Source organism: Moschus berezovskii, chromosome 4 (assembly GCF_049115385.1).
Source record: "Moschus berezovskii isolate FMDL1 chromosome 4, NW_MosBer_1.0, whole genome shotgun sequence".
NCBI classification, from domain to species: Eukaryota; Metazoa; Chordata; class Mammalia; order Artiodactyla; family Moschidae; genus Moschus; species Moschus berezovskii.
In genome coordinates, this window is record NC_142463.1 from 104,487,584 (window position 1) to 104,507,595 (window position 20,012).

Sequence of the window (20,012 nt, forward strand, 5' to 3'; positions counted from 1 at the left end):
GTCTAAGCAACTGAGCACTCACGTCATACACATGGTTTGGAGGATCTTAGTTCTCTGATCAGGGATTCAACCAGGGCCCTACAGTGAAAACACCAAGTCCTAAGCACCGGACCTCCAGAGAACTCACTGGGCTCCTTTTTTGATTCCTTTTATTTATTGCCATTCCCGTTTAAAATTCTTGAATGCCTCCCTAATACCTTGAGAATAAAATCCAAACTCCACTGTCACCTCTCATCAATGGATGCAGGTTTTTCAGTATCCAGTTCGATAAGAAAAGCAATAATAAACTCTGGCTAAGCTATTATAAATATCAATAGCCACCACTTATTGAACATTTACTCTGTGCTAAGTAGCTTAACATATATTATCTCATTTAATCATCATCCTATGAGGTAGGTATTATCTTCTTTTTACTAAAGAAAAAAACAGGCAGAGGTAAAGCGGCTTGCCGTAAGTCATGCAGGTGGTTAATTGCAAAGCAAGGGTTCAAATCTAGGCTTTTATGCCAAAACCTACACTAACTTTTAAACTATCCTTTTTTCTACATTCTTCCTGTGAGTGAGGTAGTATAGGGAATGAAATTCAAACCAGAACATCAAGGATCTTTTTACTGCCTAAAAAATAGGTAAAACTTTTAGATACTGAGTTTAGACCTAAGTTCTGGTAATGAAAGTTGAGTGGAAGCTCTTATGACTAGTAATATGAACTTAGTCAGTGAGATCGAGCAGTCCCTGATCCCATTCAATATCCCAGACTCCATTCAATATACAATTCAATTCAGTCCCAGTCCCAGAGAAGGTCAACTGGCCCAACTTTGTAGAACATCCCAGACCTCTTTTTGGCCGAGTACTGCTAACTCTGCTTTTAAAAATACAACTGATTAAAAACCTCAAGCTAGATAAATATTTGAGGACAAATTCTTGTCTTCAGAACTGTGCAAGATCAGTTCCAAATGTTCATTCCAGTCCTTACCAAGTTGTTTACTTTGATTAACTCTATAGCCCTTTCAAACTGTTCAACTTAGGGCAAGTTTCTTAATTCTCTCGGTATCAGGAGCTTCCTATTCTGTGTTATGGGGATAAAAAGCCTATCTCATAGATTACCTTAGAAATTAAATGAGAAAATATATTTAAAGTGCTTGCACAGTGTCTGTAATAAATGCTCGACAAGTAGAGATGGCTATTTTTGTTTTTATCCAAGTATAAGTCCATCTGATTGGACTCAAAGGGGAGTCCATCCCCTTTAAAAATATGTAGTGCTTTTCCTAGGGTGACTAACAGTTCCATTTGCCTAGGATTGTCCTGGTTTTAAAAATAAAATCCTACAGACTTCCCTGGTGGTGCAGTGGATAAGAATCTACTGACCAATGCAGGGAACATGGGTTTGATCCCTGGTCTTGGAATATTCCACATGCTGCAGAGCAACTAAGCCTGTGTGCTGCAACTACTGAAGCTCAGGTGCCCTAGAGCCTGTGCTCCACAAGAGAAGCCACTGCAACGAGAACCTTGCACATCGCAAGGAAGAGTAGCCCCCTCTCACTGCAAGCAGAGAGAGCCCGCATAAATAAACGAAGACCCAGCACAGCCAAAAATAAAATAAATAAGTAATAATAAAGAAATAGCACTTAAAGTCTTGTGGCCTGGGAAACGTCTTAGTTGGTAACAAAACAGGGTGTTTGGTCCCTCTACTTTCTCCCTGCATATTATAGACACTAACTTATCAGAAATTCCTTCTAAAATACATGTTGATTTCCTTTCTAACAAATTACAGCTTTGAACATTCTAGGCTGTGCCAGACACTACTCTAGGCATTAGGATTATGGAGGTAAACAAGGTAGACAAAGTCTTTTTAAAGCCTATATACATTCTACAGGGGAAACATACAATAACCAAAGAAATATGTAATATGATAAAAGTACTGCAAAGAACCTGGAGAAAGAAATGACTACCGACTCCAGTATTCTTGCCTAGAGAATTCCATCAACAGAGGAGCCTGGTGGGCTATAGTCCATAGGGTTCCAAAGAGTTGGACATGACTGAGCGACTAAAACTGTCACCTTCTTTCAGTATAAAGAAAAATAAATGGTAAGGGGATGCAGAGTGTTGGGAGTCAGGGCTATATTTTATTTTTATTTTTTTCTTTGGCTGTGCCCCATAGCTTGCAGGACGTTAGTTCCCTGCCAGGTATCAAACGTGGGTCAGCAGTGAAAGCACCAAGTCCTTACTGGGCTACCGTGGAACTCCCCAGGGCTACATTTTAGATAGTATAGACAGAGGATGCTTATCTGAGGAAATATTTGAGCAAAGACCTAAGTAAAGTGAAGGCACAAGTGATGCAAAGACCTGGGAATAATCTTGGTATGTCTGAGAAACAGCAACAAGTCTAATGTACCCAAAGCTGAGTGAGAGAGGAGAAAGGAGTTGGAGAGGTGGTTGCAGAGGCAGGTTGAGACCAGATAATGTCATGCTTTACTCATCATGGGTTTTATTCTGAGTGTAAAGGAAGCCATGAGAGGGGTTAGAGTAGAAGAGTAATAAAATCTGTTTTTTGATTTAAAAAAGATCATTCTGGCTACTATGTAGAGGATTGACTATAGGCAAAAGAGAGGGAAAGTGACTATCAGTTGGGAGATTATTGCAGTAGACCAAGAGAGATGCACAGTGGCTTGAACTAGAGTGGTAACAGTAGAGGTATTGAGAAGTAATAAGATTTGGGGTAATTTAGTGATGGTAGAAATGACAGGATTTGCTGATAGATTAGATGTAAGATAGCATATGAAGAAAGAAAAGATGGCTCTAATGTTTTGGCCTGGAGTAAATGCTGTTGACATTTACCAAGATGGAGGAAATTGGGGCAGTAGCAGGGAGTCCAGAGTTCTATTTTGAACATGTTAAATTAAAGAGGCCGAGAGACACATAGGTGGAGAGGTCAAATGGTAGACAGTTGGACATGGAGTCTAACACTCAGGTTATAAAGGTAAGAGTCCTCAGCACATACATGATGTTTAAAACCATGAGACTAAATGAGATCACCTAAGGAGTGAGCTGAGAGAGATGGGAAACTGAGGTCTAATGTTTAGAAGTAAGAAGTAAAAAAAGGAACTAAGGAACTCAAGAGACTGTGAAGTAGAGTAGGAGGAAAGCCAGAAGAATGCGGTCCTCTGGAAGTTAAACAAAGTGTTTCAGAATGGAGCAAGAACTTATACATCAAACATTAAGAGGGCAGGTAAGATGAGACTTGAAAACTATTTAATGAGACAAGATGGAGGTGAGTGGCAATCTGGGCAAGAGTGATTTCAGTGAAGTGATGTAATAAATACCTGTCTTGAGTTATAAATCAATAAGTACATTCTTAATCTCTTTACATAGAAATTTCTAAGAAAAATCACTAGGTTATAACTTTTTTCTTTTTAAATCTTATTTTAGCCTTTGATTCCATTGAGAAGAGGCAATATGTATGAATTTAATAAAGATTCTTAAAATGTTTCGTGTAAAACATGTACCCTAACTCTACATTAAAAGTCAGGATCTCCTGAAAGATCAGACAAGTTTTCAGTGAGGGAAGATGGAGTATTCTTTTTTTCTAGCCTATATTTTAATAACTTAAGGATAAAGAGGAGTCATTTCTGTACCCACCCCCAATCCACTCCATCAACTTACTGCATTACCTAGAGGCCCATCTATTTCACAACTGTTTATCTTAGAGAGGTCACCAGGTATCCTGGGTACTTAGTTTTTGGTGTGTATGTTTACATGAGTGTGTGTATGTGAATATGTGTGTGTTTCAAGATCTATTGGGCACATATATTTAATACCTTTAATTTTTTACTCAGGTCAAAGTTGTCTTATGCCCAATAACGGTGGAGCCTTCATTTCTCATTGATCTGCATATTAAATAAAACTCCTCCCTTTTTTTTGCAAAGACAATCCTGGTCCATCTTGAGGGCAGTCTGACCAAATGTGTCCTTGTCAGGCTCCTAAATTTTTCTAAGTCCATAGCAATTGCATCTATAGTTCAGCTAGCTTTCTAAATTTATAGATCTGCCCCTCATTGGCAACATAGACCATCCAAATAACTAAGGATCTTCTTAGGTAGTTTAACCTCAAAAATCTCTCAGTTCAGTTCAGTTCAGTGGCTCAGTCGTGTCCGACTCTCCACGACCCCATGAATCACAGCACGCCAGGCCTCCCTGTCCATCACCAACTCCCGGAGTTCACTCAAACTCATGTCCACAGAGTCAGTGATGCCATCCAGCCATCTCATTCTCGGTCGTCCCCTTCTCCTCCCACCCCCAACCTTTCCCAGCATCAGAGTCTTTTCCAGTGAGTCAACTCGTCGCATGAGGTGGCCAAAGTATTGCAGTTTCAGCCTCAGCATCAGTCCCTCCAATGAACATCCAGGATTGATCTCCTTTAGAATGGACTGGTTGGATCTCCTTGCAGTATAAGGGACTCTCAAGAGTCTTCTCCAACACCACAGTTCAAAAGCATCGATTCTTCGGCGATCAGCTTTCTTCACAGTCCAACTCTCACATCCATACATGACCACGGGAAAAACCATAGCCTTGACTAGACGGACCTTGGTTGGCAAAGTAATGTCTCTGCTTTTTAATATACTATCAAGGTTGGTCATAACTTTCCTTCCAAGGAGCAAGCGTCTTTTAATTTCATGGCTGCAATCAGCATCTGCAGTGATTTTGGAGCCCCAAAAAATAAAGTCTGACACTGTTTCCACTGTTTTCCCATCTATTTCCCATGAAGTGATGGGACCAGATGCCATGATCTTTGTTTTCTGAATGTTGAGCTTCAAGCCAACCTTTTCACTCTCCTCTTTCACTTTCATCAAGAGGCTTTTGAGTTCCTCTTCACTTTCTGCCATAAGGGTAGTGTCATCTGCATATCTGAGGTTATTGATATTTCTCCCTGCAATCTTGATTCCAGCTTGTGCTTCTTCCAGCCCAGCGTTCCTCATGATGTACTCTGCATATAAGTTAAATAAGCAAGGTGACAATATACAGCCTTGACGTACACCTTTTCCTATTTGAAACCAGTCTGTTGTTCCATGACCAGTTCTAACTGTTGCTTCCTGACCTGCATACAGGTTTCTCAAGAGGCAGGTCTGGTGGTCTGGGATTCCCATCTCTTTCAGAATGTTCCACAGTTTATTGTGATCCACACAGTCAAAGGCTTTGGCATAGTCAATGAAGCAGAAATAGATGTTTTTCTGGAACTCTCTTGCTTTCTCCATGATCCAGCGGATGTTGGCAATTTGATCTCTGGTTCCTCTGCCTTTTCTAAAACCTGCTTGAACATCTGGGAGTTCGCGGTTTACATACTGCTGAAGCCTGGCTTGGAGAATTTTGAGCATGACTTTACTAGCGTGTGAGATGAGTGCAATTGTGCGGTAGTTTGAGCATTCTTTGGCATTGCCTTTCTTTGGGATTGGAATGAAGACTGACCTCTTCCAGTCCTGTGGCCACTGCTGAGTTTTCCAAATCTGCTGGCATATTGAGTGCAGCACTTTCACAGCATCATCTTTCAAGACTTGAAATAGCTCAACTGGAATTCCATCACCTCCACTAGCTTTGTTAGTAGTGATGCTTTCTAAGGCCCACTTGACTTCGCATTCCAAGATGTCTGGCTCTAGGTCAGTGATCACGCTATCGTGATTATCTTGGTCGTGAAGATCTTTTTTGTACAGTTCTTCTGTGTATTCCTGCCACCTCTTCTTAATATCTTCTGCTTCTGTTAGGTCCATACCATTTCTGTCCTTTATCGAGCTCATCTTTGCATGAAATGTTCCCTTGGAATCTCTAATTTTCTTGAAGAGGTCTCTTGTTTTTCCTATTCTGTTGTTTTCCTCTATTTCTTTGCATTGATCACTGAGGAAGTCTTTCTTATCTCTCCTTGCTATTCTTTGGAACTCTGCATTCAGATGCTTATATCTTTCCTTTTCTCCTTTGCTTTTCGCTTCTCTTCTTTTCACAGCTATTTGTAAGACCTCCTCAGACAGCCATTTCGCTCTTCTGCATTTCTTTTCCATGGGGATGGTCTTGGTCCCTGTCTCCTGTACAATGTCACGAACCTCCGTCCAGAGTTCATCAGGCACTCTATCAATCAGATCTAGTCCCTTAAAACTATTTCTCACTTCCACTGTATAATCATAAGGGATTTGATTGAGGTCATATCTGAATGGTCTAGTGGTTTTCCCTACTTTCTTCAATTTAAGTCTGAACTTCGCAATAAGGAGTTCATGATCTGAGCCACAGTCAGCTCCTGGTCTTGTTTTTGCTAGCTGTATAGAGTTTCTTCGTCTTTGACTGCAAAGAATATAATCAATCTGATTTCGGTGTTGACCATCTGGTGATGTCCATGTGTAGAGTCTTCTCTTGTGTTGTTGGAAGAGGGTGTTTGCTGTGACCAGTGCATTCTCTTGACAAAACTCTATTAGCCTTTGCCCTGCTTCATTCCGTGCTCCAAGGCCAAATTTGCCAGTTACTCCAGGTGTTTCTTGACTTCCTACTTTTGCATTCCAGTCCCCTATAATGAAAAGGACATCTTTTTTGGGTGTTAGTTCTAAAAGGTCTTGTAGGTCTTCATAAAACCGATTAACTTCAGCTTCTTCAGCATTACTGGTTGGGGCATAGGCCTGGATTACTGTAATCTCTAGTGCCTAATATTTAGGGAGATGTCCCTGAAGAAATATGTAGTTCATCATTCTTCACTTATATGCTCTAGTTTTATTCCTGGATTCAGTCAAACCATCAGAGGGTTTATAATCAAGTATTTTGCATTGTTTTGGCTCCCCTAAAATAATTTTTACTCAAGTATCTTTTGGTATTAAGTCATTTACCTATACTGCTAGACATTATGAAAGCATTCTGTAAAACTTATAACTGCATTTACATTGGGATATTGCTGAAGGCATAGTTTTCTATAACAGATCATATTCTCTTAATAGAGATTTAAAAAAATAATAACTATGCTTTATTATACATAATCTGTGCCAGATACTATGTGATAAATGTTTTACATACATTATCTTGTTTAATCCTTATAGTAATCTTGAGACTATTTTTCCCATTTTACAAATGGGAAAACTGAAAATTATTCAAGATATTAAATAAGATGTTAAATAACCTGCCTAAGGTCACACAGACAGTAAAGGAGCTAGTATTCTAAGTAAGGTCTCCCTGACTTCAAAGTAAATGCTTTTATTTATAATGCTTTTATTTATTATGCTATCCGTTCCGTTCTGTCACTCAGTCATGTCCGACTCTTTGCGACCCAGTGGACTGTAGCCTACCAGGCTTCTCTGTCCATGGGATTCTCCAGGCAAGAATACTGGAGTGGGTTACCATTTCCTTCTCCAGGGGATCTTTCTGACCCAGGGATCGAACCCGGGTCTCCCGCATTGGAGGCAGACGCTTTAACCTCTGAGCCACCAGGGAAGCCCTTATGCTATACTGTATTATAAAAAGGAGCTAAATACTCATATCCAGAAAGGGAGAAAAATTCAGGGACGTAGAACAGTGTTATATACATACCAAAAAGATTAAGTAGAAACAAAAGGAAAATTAAAAAAAAAATAAGAGGCCAATTAGAGGAAGACTCCACATTCTTTTACTGAAGGTTAACTTGGTATCATTGGAAATAACATAGAATCTAACCTTTCAGGACAGCATTAAGAACAAGTTTGATGATATTAAGAAGGCTTTGTTGGAGTAAACCTCTGTGGAGCCTGGAATTCACGATTATGTCCAATCTGTCTTTGTTGGGCCAGCAATTGTGGTTGTTCATAACTTTTCCCCTTCCTATCTCACATCTCTTTCTAACAGGCTGCAGTTCTCTCAACTCATTTACTTTCTCTCAGTTCTGGACTTTGGCACATTTACCTTCCTCTGTTCTGATTACCCTTCTTCGTCTGGCTATTTCTTTCTCCTCCTTCAAGATTCAGTCAAATAATCTGGCTAAAAGGCCTTCCCAGACTCCCCAGGTTAGGCCAGATACTCTCCTGTGCTTCCACTGCAATGGATGCACACCCCCATCTTAGCATTTACGACATTCTATTGGGATGGTCACATGTATCTGCCTGTTTCCTTGACTCTAAGTTTTAGAGCATGAGTATCTTGAAGGATTTTTTTTTTTTTTTTTGAAGTCGCTCAGTCGTTTCTGACTCTTTGCAACCCCACTGACTCTAGAGTCCATGGAATTTTCCAGGCTAGAATACTGGAGTGGGTAGCCTTTCTCTTCTCCAGGGGACTCTTCCCAACCCAGGAATCGAATTGGTGTCTTCTGCATTGCAGGGGGATTCTTTACCAACTGAACTATCAGGGAAGCTCCCCCGCCAAAAAAAAATCTTGCAGGATGATAGAGAAAAGCTGTATTTTTCATTGTCTAACACTGCACTTGGTGCATGGTAGGTGCTCAATATATGTTTGTTGAATCGATGTATGAAATGAAGATGTAAACAGAAGCAAGAGACTATTCTACCACTGGGAGTTTATATTTTAGTGAATGGAGCATGCTTTTTAGAAATAGCTATAACAGAAGCTACAATTTGCTAAATGCTATAATAGAATTCATAAAGCATTGCTAGAGCTTAGAAGTTAGAGAAACAATTCTGAGTTAATGAATGGGGTATGGAGGAGATAGAATTCAGGGTATGTTTTGAAGAATAAATAGAATTTCAATAATTTTTTTTATTTTAAAAATAATAAGTGGTTTATTAAAGATTATTTCAAAAATACATAAAGGGAGACAAAGACAATCTTTTATTTTTTGCTGTGCCACAAGGCATTTGGGATCCCAGTTTTCTCCTTGGCTGTGCATGGCATGTGGGATCTTAGTTCCCTGCCCAAGGTTGGGACCCACATCCCCTGTAGGGGAAGCTGGAGTCTTAACTCACTGGACTGCCAGGGAAGTCCCCAAGACAACCATCATTTAACATTTGGTATAATTCTTTCTGGTCCTTTAATATAATATATATCAGAGAAAAGAGCTATAAACTTAATACTTATACTGAATATAAATATTGTATTTATATGCATTTTTCCATTTAAACATATATTCCAAGTATTTTATTCAGTTATTGATAATGATCTCAATAAATATAATTTCTAATACATGGGCTGATTATATCATAATTTATTTAATACTACCTATTTTTAGGTATTTCTGGTTGCTTACTAATTTTCACTATTAAAGAAAAAAAAGCTACATTTACATAAATCAGGTATGAAGTTTTCCCAAAATTCAGGATTATTTTCTTCATCTACGTTCCAAGAAATGGAAATAATTGGATGAAGAATATGAACAGTTAGAAAGTTCTTGATTCATATTATCAAATTGCTTTCAAGAAGGATTGTAAAAATTTTACAATCCTTCCACCAGAATGTATGAGGGTGCCCATTTGACCACAGACAGTGGGGTTTCTATAGGCAGCAATGGGCTTTAAGGGTATTTCAGAAAGATGAAATGGCATAAGTAACAAATTAGAAATAGTTAAGTGTCTCTACATTTAGGGAATGATGAGAAAGTGGTTCACTGTGGCCAGAGTGTGAGTATGGGTACATGAAAATATAGTGGAAGGAATGTCTAGAAGGCTATGTTTGAAGTCACTTAGTGGAGACCCTTGAATGACTGGCCAGAAGTTTAGACTTTATTTTGATGAAAATGGTAGACTATTTAGAATTTTGACCATAGGTTTGGATGATACATATTTTAAGAAGATATTTCCACAGCTGAGTGAGAATTGAATCTGAATTAGATATTGTCATTAGCAAAGGAAAAGAGAAAACCCATATAAAGTGTGATCAGAAGCCTGAAGGACAGGGCTGTGTGGGTTTAGGGAGAGAAGGAAGCGTACAAGATGATACCAAGGCTTTGATAATCTAAAGATGGTAATGTATTACTAAAAATAGAGAATAATTTTCCCTTGAGCTTATCCTAAAATCTAGACATTATATCATGATGTATTGTATTTTGTTGTTCTAATCCTCGAGTGAGCTGTGAGCCCTTACAGAATAGGATAACTTCTTACTAATTTTTGTATTTCCATAGCCTATATACCGTCTATCTCATTGTAAGATGCCTAGTAAATGCTTTTTAAATTAGCAAGTGCTGAGAAGAGGTTTTGAATTAAAACTCCAAAAGATGTATGATCTTCGAGAAGAAACTTCAGTAGAGAATTTAGCATACCTACTGTAGGGAGTAAATAAGATATATAGAAATGAAAGTATTGCTCCATTTTAAAAGCTATCACTGGTTTGGACCCAAGCTGATTAGTGCTGTGAATAGGTTTTAAATGAACCAAGATATTAATCACTTCAACTATTTCCCAAAGGGCCATGCAAAGACTACCATTTTGTTTGTGAGCCACAAGGTGGAAAAGGTAGAAAAGTACCTTTCTGTTTATTTATGATTTGTAGACTATGTATTTTCCGTAAAGATCTGAGGGCTGCTGCTGCTGCTGCTGCTGCTAAGTCACTTCAGTTGTGTCCAACTCTGTGTGACCCCATAGAAGGAAGCCCACCAGGCTCCCCCGTCCCTGGGGTTCTCCAGTCAAGAACACCGGAGCGGGCTGCCATTTCCTTCTCCAGTGTGTGAAAGTGAAAAGTGAAAGTGAAGTCGCTCAGTCGAATCCGACCCTTAGCGACCCCACCGGACTGCAGCCTACCAGGCTCCTCCATCCATGGGATTTTCTAGGCAAGAGTACTGGAGTGGCTTGCTATTGCCTTCTCCACTGAGGGCTGCTAGGGGTTGAATTATTTAACTTAAATGCAGAGTACATCATGCAAAATGCTGGGCTGGATGAAGCAAAAGTTGGAAACATGATTGCCGGGAGAAATATCAATAACCTCAGATATGCAGATGATATCACCCTTATGCAGAAAGTGAAGAGGAACTAAAGAGCCTCTTGATGAAAGTGAAAGAGGAGAGTGAAAAATATGGCTTAAAACTCAACATTCAAAAAACTAAGATAATGGCATCTGGTCCCATCACTTCATGGCAAATAGATGGGGAAACAATGGAAACAGTGACAGATTTTATTTTCCTGGGCTCCAAAATCAGTGCAGATGGTGACTGCAGCCATGAAATGTTGACTGCTCCTTGAAAGAAAAACTATGACAAACTTAGACAACATATTAAAAAACAGAGATATTATTTTGACAACAAAGGCCTGTCTAGTCAAAGCCATGGTTTTTCCAGTGGTCATGTATGGATGTGAGAGTTGGACTATAAAGAAAGCTGAGCGCTAAAGAATTGATGCTTTTGAGCTGTGGTGTTGGAGAAGACTGCTAATGCATGTATTGAGGGGATGTTGGCCACATACTGTGCGAAGCATTCAAAGACACAACATAATCTCTGCCCCAGAGGCATATACAGAATACTGGGGTGATAGTTAGGTGAATGAACAATTTAAATATATTGTGTAAAATACTCTAGAATGCAAAGGACACTTTATTTGCATAGAAAAAAAAAAAAAGACATTCTGCTCAGCCCAAGGGTTTAGGGAAAACTTTCCGGTATAGATAATGACTAAGCTGGTTTTAAAGGAAAAGGAGGAATAAACCAAGTGAGGAAAAGGGATATTGCAGGCAGAAGGACCAAAACAAACAAGATATGAAGATAGTGAAGATAAAATGATATGGATAGGAACTGTAACTGTGTATGTTTCAATAATCTAGAATGAAAAGTGTGAGACAAAGTGCCAGGAACTGAGGCTGACTGACAGGTAGGGACCAAACATAGGTGACTTGTCTTTTCTACTATGGAACACTCATCTCACACTGACTGGTTCTAAGAGATAAAATTCTAAAGTTATAGTCTAGACAAACCAGATTGAAAGTAGTATAAAGGACAGATTTAAGAGTAAAGGAGACCTGGGTATAAATCCTGAAAAAGCAAAAACACTAATTCAAAAAGATACATGCACCCCAGTATTCATAGCAGCATATTTTCAGTTGCCAAGACATGGAAACCACCTAAATGCCCATCAACAGATGATTCCGGGTTGGAAAGATCCCTTGGAGGAGGAAATGGTAACCCACTCCAGTTTTCTTGCCTGGAGAATCCTATGGACAGAGAAGCTGGGTGGGCTACAGTCCACAGGGTCTCAAGGAATAGGACACGACTGAAGCAACTCAGCAATCAAGAATATATGTATAATGGAATACTGCTGCTGCTGCTGCTGCTAAGTCACTTCAGTTGTGGCTGACTCTGTGTGACCCCATAGACGGAAGCCCACCAGGCTCTCCCGTCCCTGGGATTCTCTAGGCAAGAACACTGGAGTGGGTTGCCATTTCCTTCTCCAATGTGTGAAAGTGAAAAGTGAAAGTGAAGTTGCTTAGTCGTGTCCGATTCTTAGCGACCCCACGGACTGCAGCCTACCAGGCTCCTCTATCCATGGGATTTTCTAGGCAAGAGTACTGGAGTGGCTTGCCATTGCCTTCTCCAATGGAATACTACTTAACTATAAAAAAGAATAAAATTTTATCATTTGCAGCAACATGGGTAGACTTGGAGGACATTATGCTGAATGAAATAAGTTAGAGAAAAATAAATACTATATGATATCACTTATATGTGTAATATAAAAAATACAATAAACAAATGAGTATAACATAAAAGAAGCAGATTCAGAGATACTGAGAACAAAGCAGTGGTTCCCAGTGGGGGTGCGGGGGAGTGGGTGGTACTATTGGGTGTAAGATGGACTCAAGGATGTATCACCCAAACTGGGGACTATAGCTGATAGTTTGTAAAAACTATAAATGGAAAGTAACTTCTAAAAATTGTACAAAATAATTTTTAACTAAAAAAATTTTTTTTCAATAAAGGAGACCAGCTAGAAAGCTACAGGGATAGTCCAGGCAAGAGATGCCTGAACTGGAGCAATAATTAGAAGAAATGGAGAGGGGGCAGGATCAAGAACAGACATGACATAAAATTAATTTGACTTATTGCTTGATTAGTTCTGGAGGATCTAGGACAAATTCATAGTATCTAACGGGGTAACTATGTTGTGTTGTGTCGCCTTTGAGTGAGATGGGAAGTTCTGAGAAGGAACAAAATTGTGGGGAGGGTACTGGGTTCCCTAGAAATTAAGATACAGAGAAGTGCATATGTCCAGATACCAATTTTAATTAAATATACATTAAAGTATGAGTACATTACCTGTTTTTCACAAGCCAGTAGTCTTTTCCATTAAGGTTACCATAGCCAACCACTAGTACACCATGATTCACAGTCTGAGTACAGGAGGGGTCATAGTAGACACCTGAGAATAATATACGGGTAAAGAAAAAAGAGTAAGTGGTGTGTGACACTATCTTATTAGCCTGTTTTGGATCTATGTGAGGGACATACACTCTCATGTTTAAACTAGTTAGAGTTCATGATTCTTTGCCATCAATGCTATAGTTGTCACAACTGGGTTTTTCTATTGTTTGCTTTTTGGTTTCACAAAGTTTGGCATCAAGTTAATCACAGTTCCTGCAGAAAGCTCCTTTGATGAACTGCCACCTTTTTCCAGTTTAAAAAAAATTATTTATTTGGCTGTGTTGCGTCCCAGTTGTAGCCCATGGGATCTTTTGTTGGGGTGCACAGACTCTCTAGTTGTGTTTCATGGGCTTAGCTGCTCCACGGCATGTGTGATCTTAATACCCCACCAGGGATCAAACCCATGTCTTCTGCATGGCAAGGAAGATTCTTAACCACTGGACCACTGGGGAAGATCCCTAATTTTTTTTAACTTATATTGTTGTATTTCTTTGTATATATTCCTACATTGTTATGCATTTTCATCCTTTACTGAATTAAATGATCTTTAAGGTGAGGCTTTAAAACAAGATGATAACCTTCTAGTTTGTTTAATATGATGTCCTGTGCTTAGTGGGCGGCCTCCTTGTACTCTGCTGTGCTGCACCTTCACTCCCCAGTGGACCCGGAGGCTAGGCGCTCAGGCTCTGGACTCAGGCAGCATGGTTTCTCATCCCAGCTGACCACCTGCAGACTGTATGACTTGAGGTAAGTTAACCTGTCTAAGACATGTTTTTTTCATCTGTAAAATAGGGTTATCATAAAGATTAAGGGGCTTCCCAAATGATACTAGTGGTGAAGAATCCGCCTGCCAATGCAGGAGACGCAAGAGATACAAGTTCGATCCCTGGGTCAGGAAGATTCCCTGTTGGAGGAAATGGCACCTTACTGCAGCATTCTGGCCTGGAAAATTCCAAGGACAGAGGAGTCTGGCAGGCTTTAGTTCATGGGATCGCAAAGAGTCAGACACGACTGAGCAACCAAGCACACATGAGGATTAAATGAGATAATGTGCAAAAAGAATTTAGCATAGGACCTGGCATGCAGTCTTAGTAAATTTTTTCAAGTCTTACTTTACTAATTAGAACTGGGTGTAAAAATACGTATATGAAGTGAAATGAGATGCAGGGTTCCGTTTAACCTAATCTAAGCATTCAGAGGCAGAGCGATGGGGAAGGAGGACATTCTTTCCTCCAGTGCGAGGGCAGTATAAAGCATGAGGGTAATAATCTAGGTTTTTACCAGTTTTGTAGAGGAAGAAAGAAGAATGGCTCGCGTCTATAGCAACAGACACAGGTCCTTTATTGGCCACGGCTTCTTTTAAGGCCTCTTCGCTGCCAAAGGGAAGTTCAATATACCTTGAACACGTGGCAGCTCGATTTTTTACATCATACTGGCACCTTCCATCCTGTGGGGAAAGGATAAGTCAGATACAGAAGTGGACTTCAACTTCCTTTATAAATTGACAGTATTCTAAGTCTGGATTGCAAATATGTTTTCTTTTCTCATTCATCCTTTCAAGTATCTAAGGGTCTTCCTTATTTTTAAAAAAAGAAATATAAAATCTTCCAAATCCTAATACCTCTACGTTTCACCAGTAACAGAGGAAATACAGAACTATTCTATTGCTTTACATTGTGAACATCTTCACATGTACAAAAACTGCCACGGTAAAGTCTCTAAGACTCTAGGTGGATTGTTAGGGAAACACTACATTAAGACTCTAGACTAGAGCTTTAAAATCTTTTTGATGGTATAATGCCTGCAAGATGATCTGCAGATTAAATATCGGTTTGATTGTTTAGTTGCTAAGTCGTGGCTGACTCTTTTGTGACCCCATGGACTATAGGTGGCCAGGCTCCTCTGTCCACAGGATTTCCCAGGCAAGAATACTGAAGTAGGTTGCCTTTCCCTCCTCCAGGGGATCCTCCTGAACCCATGTCTCATGCATTGACAGGCAGATTGTTTACCACTAAGCCACCAGGGAAGCCCAAATATTGGTTTAAAAATACCATATCTCAAGTGAGAAAGGGGAAGTTGTATATACAACTAGGTTTTAAAAATGCCTTATAGGAAAGAGAACTTGAAAGAAATAAACCAAAATAATAATGGTTAAGGTAGGAGGGTTTGAGTGATATTTTTATTTTTTCTAAATTTTCTGTCATATCATTTAACAAAATGTGTGGTGAGACTTGGAGGAGGAGGAGAGCATTATTTAGCTTTTTAGTAAGGTAGAAGAATTGTGTGGTTGATGATCTAAGAATAAGGTTGAGCACAGGAGTTTGCAGGATGAAAAAGTTTAAATACCAGGCAGATATACAAAGAATTTTAAGGAAGGTTTGCTGAAAATCCATTTTTTAGCATGAACTCCACCTGCTTGTTTTAAATTATTGTGCCACTGATAAATTAAGAAGGTTGCTACATAAGATAGAGAACTCTTGAGAATTTGAGAATTCTTGATTGAGGTTCGTTCTCCTTCTCTCTCTCTCTCTCTCACACACACACATACCACACAGCACTGCTTCTCACGCACTGGGCTTGGTGACAAGTTTAGTACAGTGAGTTGGAGGGATAACGTAAGGTCAAGGGGCAGCACAAAAAGTTAACTTGCGAGCACACCATGGCTTTGTAGGGATAGGAAGCGTCTGAATCGATGCCATTGTTGTCAATGATATATTGGAAAGCCTCTGTCATGAAGCCGCCATTGCAGCCTTTATTCCCATATTTTACAGTTGAGCAATCCACCAGGTTCTGTGCACTCAGAGATACTAGCTTTCCTGTTTTCAGCTTCACTTGTGCTTCCAGAGCTCCCACGGCACTGAAAGCCCAACAAGCACCACAAGTACCCTACAACAGAGACAAAGTCACAAAGGCAATCATAGTTAGTAAGGATGGCTTTCCATAATGCAAACTGGGCAACTCCCAACATGTCAGCACTTTCATCAGTTCAGGAAGAGCTCCCCCTCTACCGTTTCCCCCTCCCCTTAGACCATGGCAATGAAGATTGAACACTTGATTATTCTCTGGAACAAGGTCTAACTTTAATAAATATTTATGAATGGCTGACCTCACGGCATAATTGCCATATTCAAATATGTTAAGAAACAGTATTTACTGAGCATGTACCAAATATCAGCTATTTTCACCCCATAATAGGGGAGACAGATGCCAACAGTAAAGGGATTTTTGAGAGGGACTAGGATGATTCCCTTGACCTAAAACACCCTTCTTCCTGCCAAATGTTGCCTGAAAGATAAGACTAGCATTTTTTGGACATTTTTAGCTTTAGAATTTTTTTGATCATAAGTTATTTTACTGGGAAGCATAAATAGAAAAACACAAAGCTGCTTTAGGTTAAAAAGGTGCAGAGGGGCCCAAGCCACATCATAACTGCACTCCCTCTCCTCCTCTCATTCCACTTGGCTGTCTACTGGAAGGAAGCAAGTTCAGTCTGCTTTTGGTTAAAGTAAAATGACCCATTGAAATGTAAGCACTCAGAGAAAGGAGCTCATTAAATTATTGATATTTATAGTGAACACTTAGATGGGTAGTTATTGGGTCTTCTCGAACTTTTAGAGAATTCCACTAAGAAACTCAAAACTAGTTGAAAGAAAAATATCTGGATGGAAAAGAATTATGAGATTAGCAGTATCATTCATTTCCTAAAATTTATATTTTTCTTTGGTCACAGGCTTGGGGCTGCTTCAAAGGACGTTGATTCTTTTCCATTATCCTGACCTCCAAGGTGATATATATGTTTTATCCTTGCGGGCTAAGTCGCTTCAGTCATGTCTGACTCTTTGCAACCCTATGGACTGTAGCCTGCAAGGCTCCTCTGTCCATGGGATTCTCCAGGCAAGAATACTGGAGTGGGTTGCCATGCTCATCTCCAGGGGATCTTTCCAACCTAGGGATTGAACCCACATCTCTTGTGTCTCCTGCAATGGCAGACAGGTTCTTCACCACTAGCACCACCACCTAAGAAGCCTTTTATCCTTAGTTACCCCTAATTAATTTAGGATTTTTGTAGCTTTTTTTTTTCACAAGCAAATTAAAGGAAATACAAAAATATAGGAACACATTTATAAAGCCCATATTTCTTATCTTGGCAATGTAAGCCTAGTCAAGAACTAACTTGACTGGTACAATTTACAGATCACATTTAGTTTTAGTTATTTCCTCTCCATCAATCCTGAAATCCTAAGTGAGACGGAGGAATAAACTTTCTGATTGAAATTTTCTCACACATATGATACTATTTCTCAAGTAACTGACTGGTGGAGGGTCCAGTGCACTTGATGGACAGTATGAACACTAAAAGTCTTTCTTAAAGACCTATTTGCTGCTGCTGCTGCTGCTGCTAAGTCACTTCAATCGTGTCCGACTCTGTGTGACCCCATAGATGGAAGCCCACCAGGCTCCCCCGTCCCTGGGATTCTCCAGGCAAGAACACTGGAGTGGGTTGCCATTTCCTTCTCCAATGTGTGAAAGTGGAAAGTGAAAAGTGAAAGTGAAGTTGCTCAGTCGTAGCTAGACTAAGTATTTAAGGAAGAGAGACCTCTACCTGAGGTACAGAGGCCTAAGATGATAATACTCACCTGGTATTTCACTTCAGTAACACACCCTTTCTCTCTCCAGTCCAGAGAATCAGGCAATTTCTGATTAGGGTTTGACTTGTAAGTGACATTTCTTGGCCACTGGCTGGGAACTTTCAAGGAACTCATCAAAGATATCACTTCTTCACCGGTCTACAAAGATATACACATATGTCCTTTTACTTATATCCTTCTGGTCAATATCTTGAAAATTGTAACTGTGAATATATTTAACAACTGAGAAAAACTAGTGGTAGTTGTGACTTACGTAGGTAACTATCTGGGAGGTGAATTATCCAGGTCTCTTTAGTCCGACACTTTGCTGTTAGCATCCCAGTCAGACATTGGGAAGGAGAAGAAGAAAAGATAAAAAACTAGAGAGAGGCATATTTTTCTTTCAAAGCAAGGCAGAATTTTATAAGAAGGGTTCTCTAAAAAGTGGACTAAACTGACTTTGCTTATGAAAAAGAGCTGGAAAAGAGTCCTGCATTTAACCTATTTAGGGTGTTCCCTTCTAAAGGGTACCATTATTCTGAATTTTGGCCAGAGTGAAAATTTTTTGTAAGATAGAGCAGAATCTAATAACTAATGAAAGGATACTTTATATTAATACCCATCAGTTCAGTTCAATTCAGTTCAGTCGCTCAGTCGTGTCTGACACTTCACGACCCCATGAATCACAGCACGCCAGGCCTCCCTGTCCATCACCAACTCCCGGAGTTCACTCAAACTCATGTCCATCGAGTCGGTGATGCCATCCAGCCACCTCATTCTCTGTCATCCCCGTCTCCTCCCGCCCCCAATCCTTCCCAGCATGAGAGTCTTTTCCAGTGAGTCAACTCGTCGCATGAGGTGGCCAAAGTATTGCAGTTTCAGCTTCAGCATCAGTCCTTCTAATGAACACCCAGGATTGATCTCCTTTAGAATGGACTGGTTGGATCTCCTTGCAGTCCAAGGGACTCTCAGGAGTCTTCTCCAGCACCACAGTTCAAAAGAATCAATTCTTCAGTGATCAGCTTTCTTCACAGTCCAACTCTCACATCCATACATGACCACGGGAAAAACCATTGCCTTGATTAGATGGACCTTTGTTGGCAAAGTAATGTCTCTGCTTTTTAATATACTATCTAGGTTGATCATAACTTTCCTTCCAAGGAGTAAGCGTCTTTTAATTTCATGGCTGCAATCAGCATCCGTAGTGATTTTGGAGCCCCAAAAAATAAAGTCTGACACTGTTTCCACTGTTTTCCCATCTATTTCCCATGAAGTGATGGGACCAGATGCCATGATCTTTGTTTTCTGAATGTTGAGCTTCAAGCCAACCTTTTCACTCTCCTCTTTCACTTTCATCAAGAGGCTTTTGAGTTCCTCTTCACTTTCTGCCATAAGGGTGGTGTCATCTGCATATCTGAGGTTATTGATATTTCTCCCAGCAATCTTGATTCCAGCTTGTGCTTCTTCCAGCCCAGTGTTCCTCATGATGTACTCTGCATATAAGTTAAATAAGCAGGGTGACAATATACAACCTTGACGTACTCCTTTTCCTATCTGGAACCAGTCTGTTGTTCCATGTACAGTTCTGACTGTTGCTTCCTGACCTGCATACAGGTTTCTCAAGAGGCAGGTCAGGTGGTCTGGTATTCCCATCTCTTTCAGAATTTTCCAGTTTATTGGGATCCACGCAGTCAACAGCTTTGGCATAGTCAATGAAGCAGAAATAGATGTTTTTCTGGAACTCTCTTGCTTTCTCCATGATCTAGCAGATGTTGGCAATTTGATCTGCCTTTTCTAAAACCTGCTTGAACATCTGGGAGTTCACGGTTCACATATTGCTGAAGCCTGGCTTGGAGAATTTTGAGCATGACTTTACTAGCGTGTGAGATGAGTGCAATTGTGCGGTAGTTTGAGCATTCTTTGGCATTGCCTTTCTTTGGGATTGGAATGAAGACTGACCTCTTCCAGTCCTGTGACCACTACTGAGTTTTCCAAATCTGCTGGCATATTGAGTGCAGCACTTTCACAGCATCATCTTTCAAGATTTAAAATAGCTCAACTGGAATTCCATCACCTCCACTAGCTTTGTTAGTAGTGATGC

General features: G+C 39.9%; 1 protein-coding gene across 1 annotated transcript in view; it reads right to left on the reverse strand.

The window, feature by feature from the left end:
* The window catches only part of CTSS (cathepsin S), a 28,083-nt gene that overhangs the window by 2,828 nt on the left and 5,243 nt on the right, over nucleotides 1-20,012 (reverse strand). Inside the window, exons 4-7 of the mRNA XM_055402544.2 lie at nucleotides 17,921-18,070; nucleotides 15,942-16,169; nucleotides 14,565-14,730; nucleotides 13,179-13,281 (exon numbers count right to left, since the gene is read on the reverse strand). Coding sequence (XP_055258519.1) covers nucleotides 13,179-13,281; nucleotides 14,565-14,730; nucleotides 15,942-16,169; nucleotides 17,921-18,070 — 647 coding nt within the window. The remainder of the gene's footprint in view (nucleotides 1-13,178; nucleotides 13,282-14,564; nucleotides 14,731-15,941; nucleotides 16,170-17,920; nucleotides 18,071-20,012) is intronic.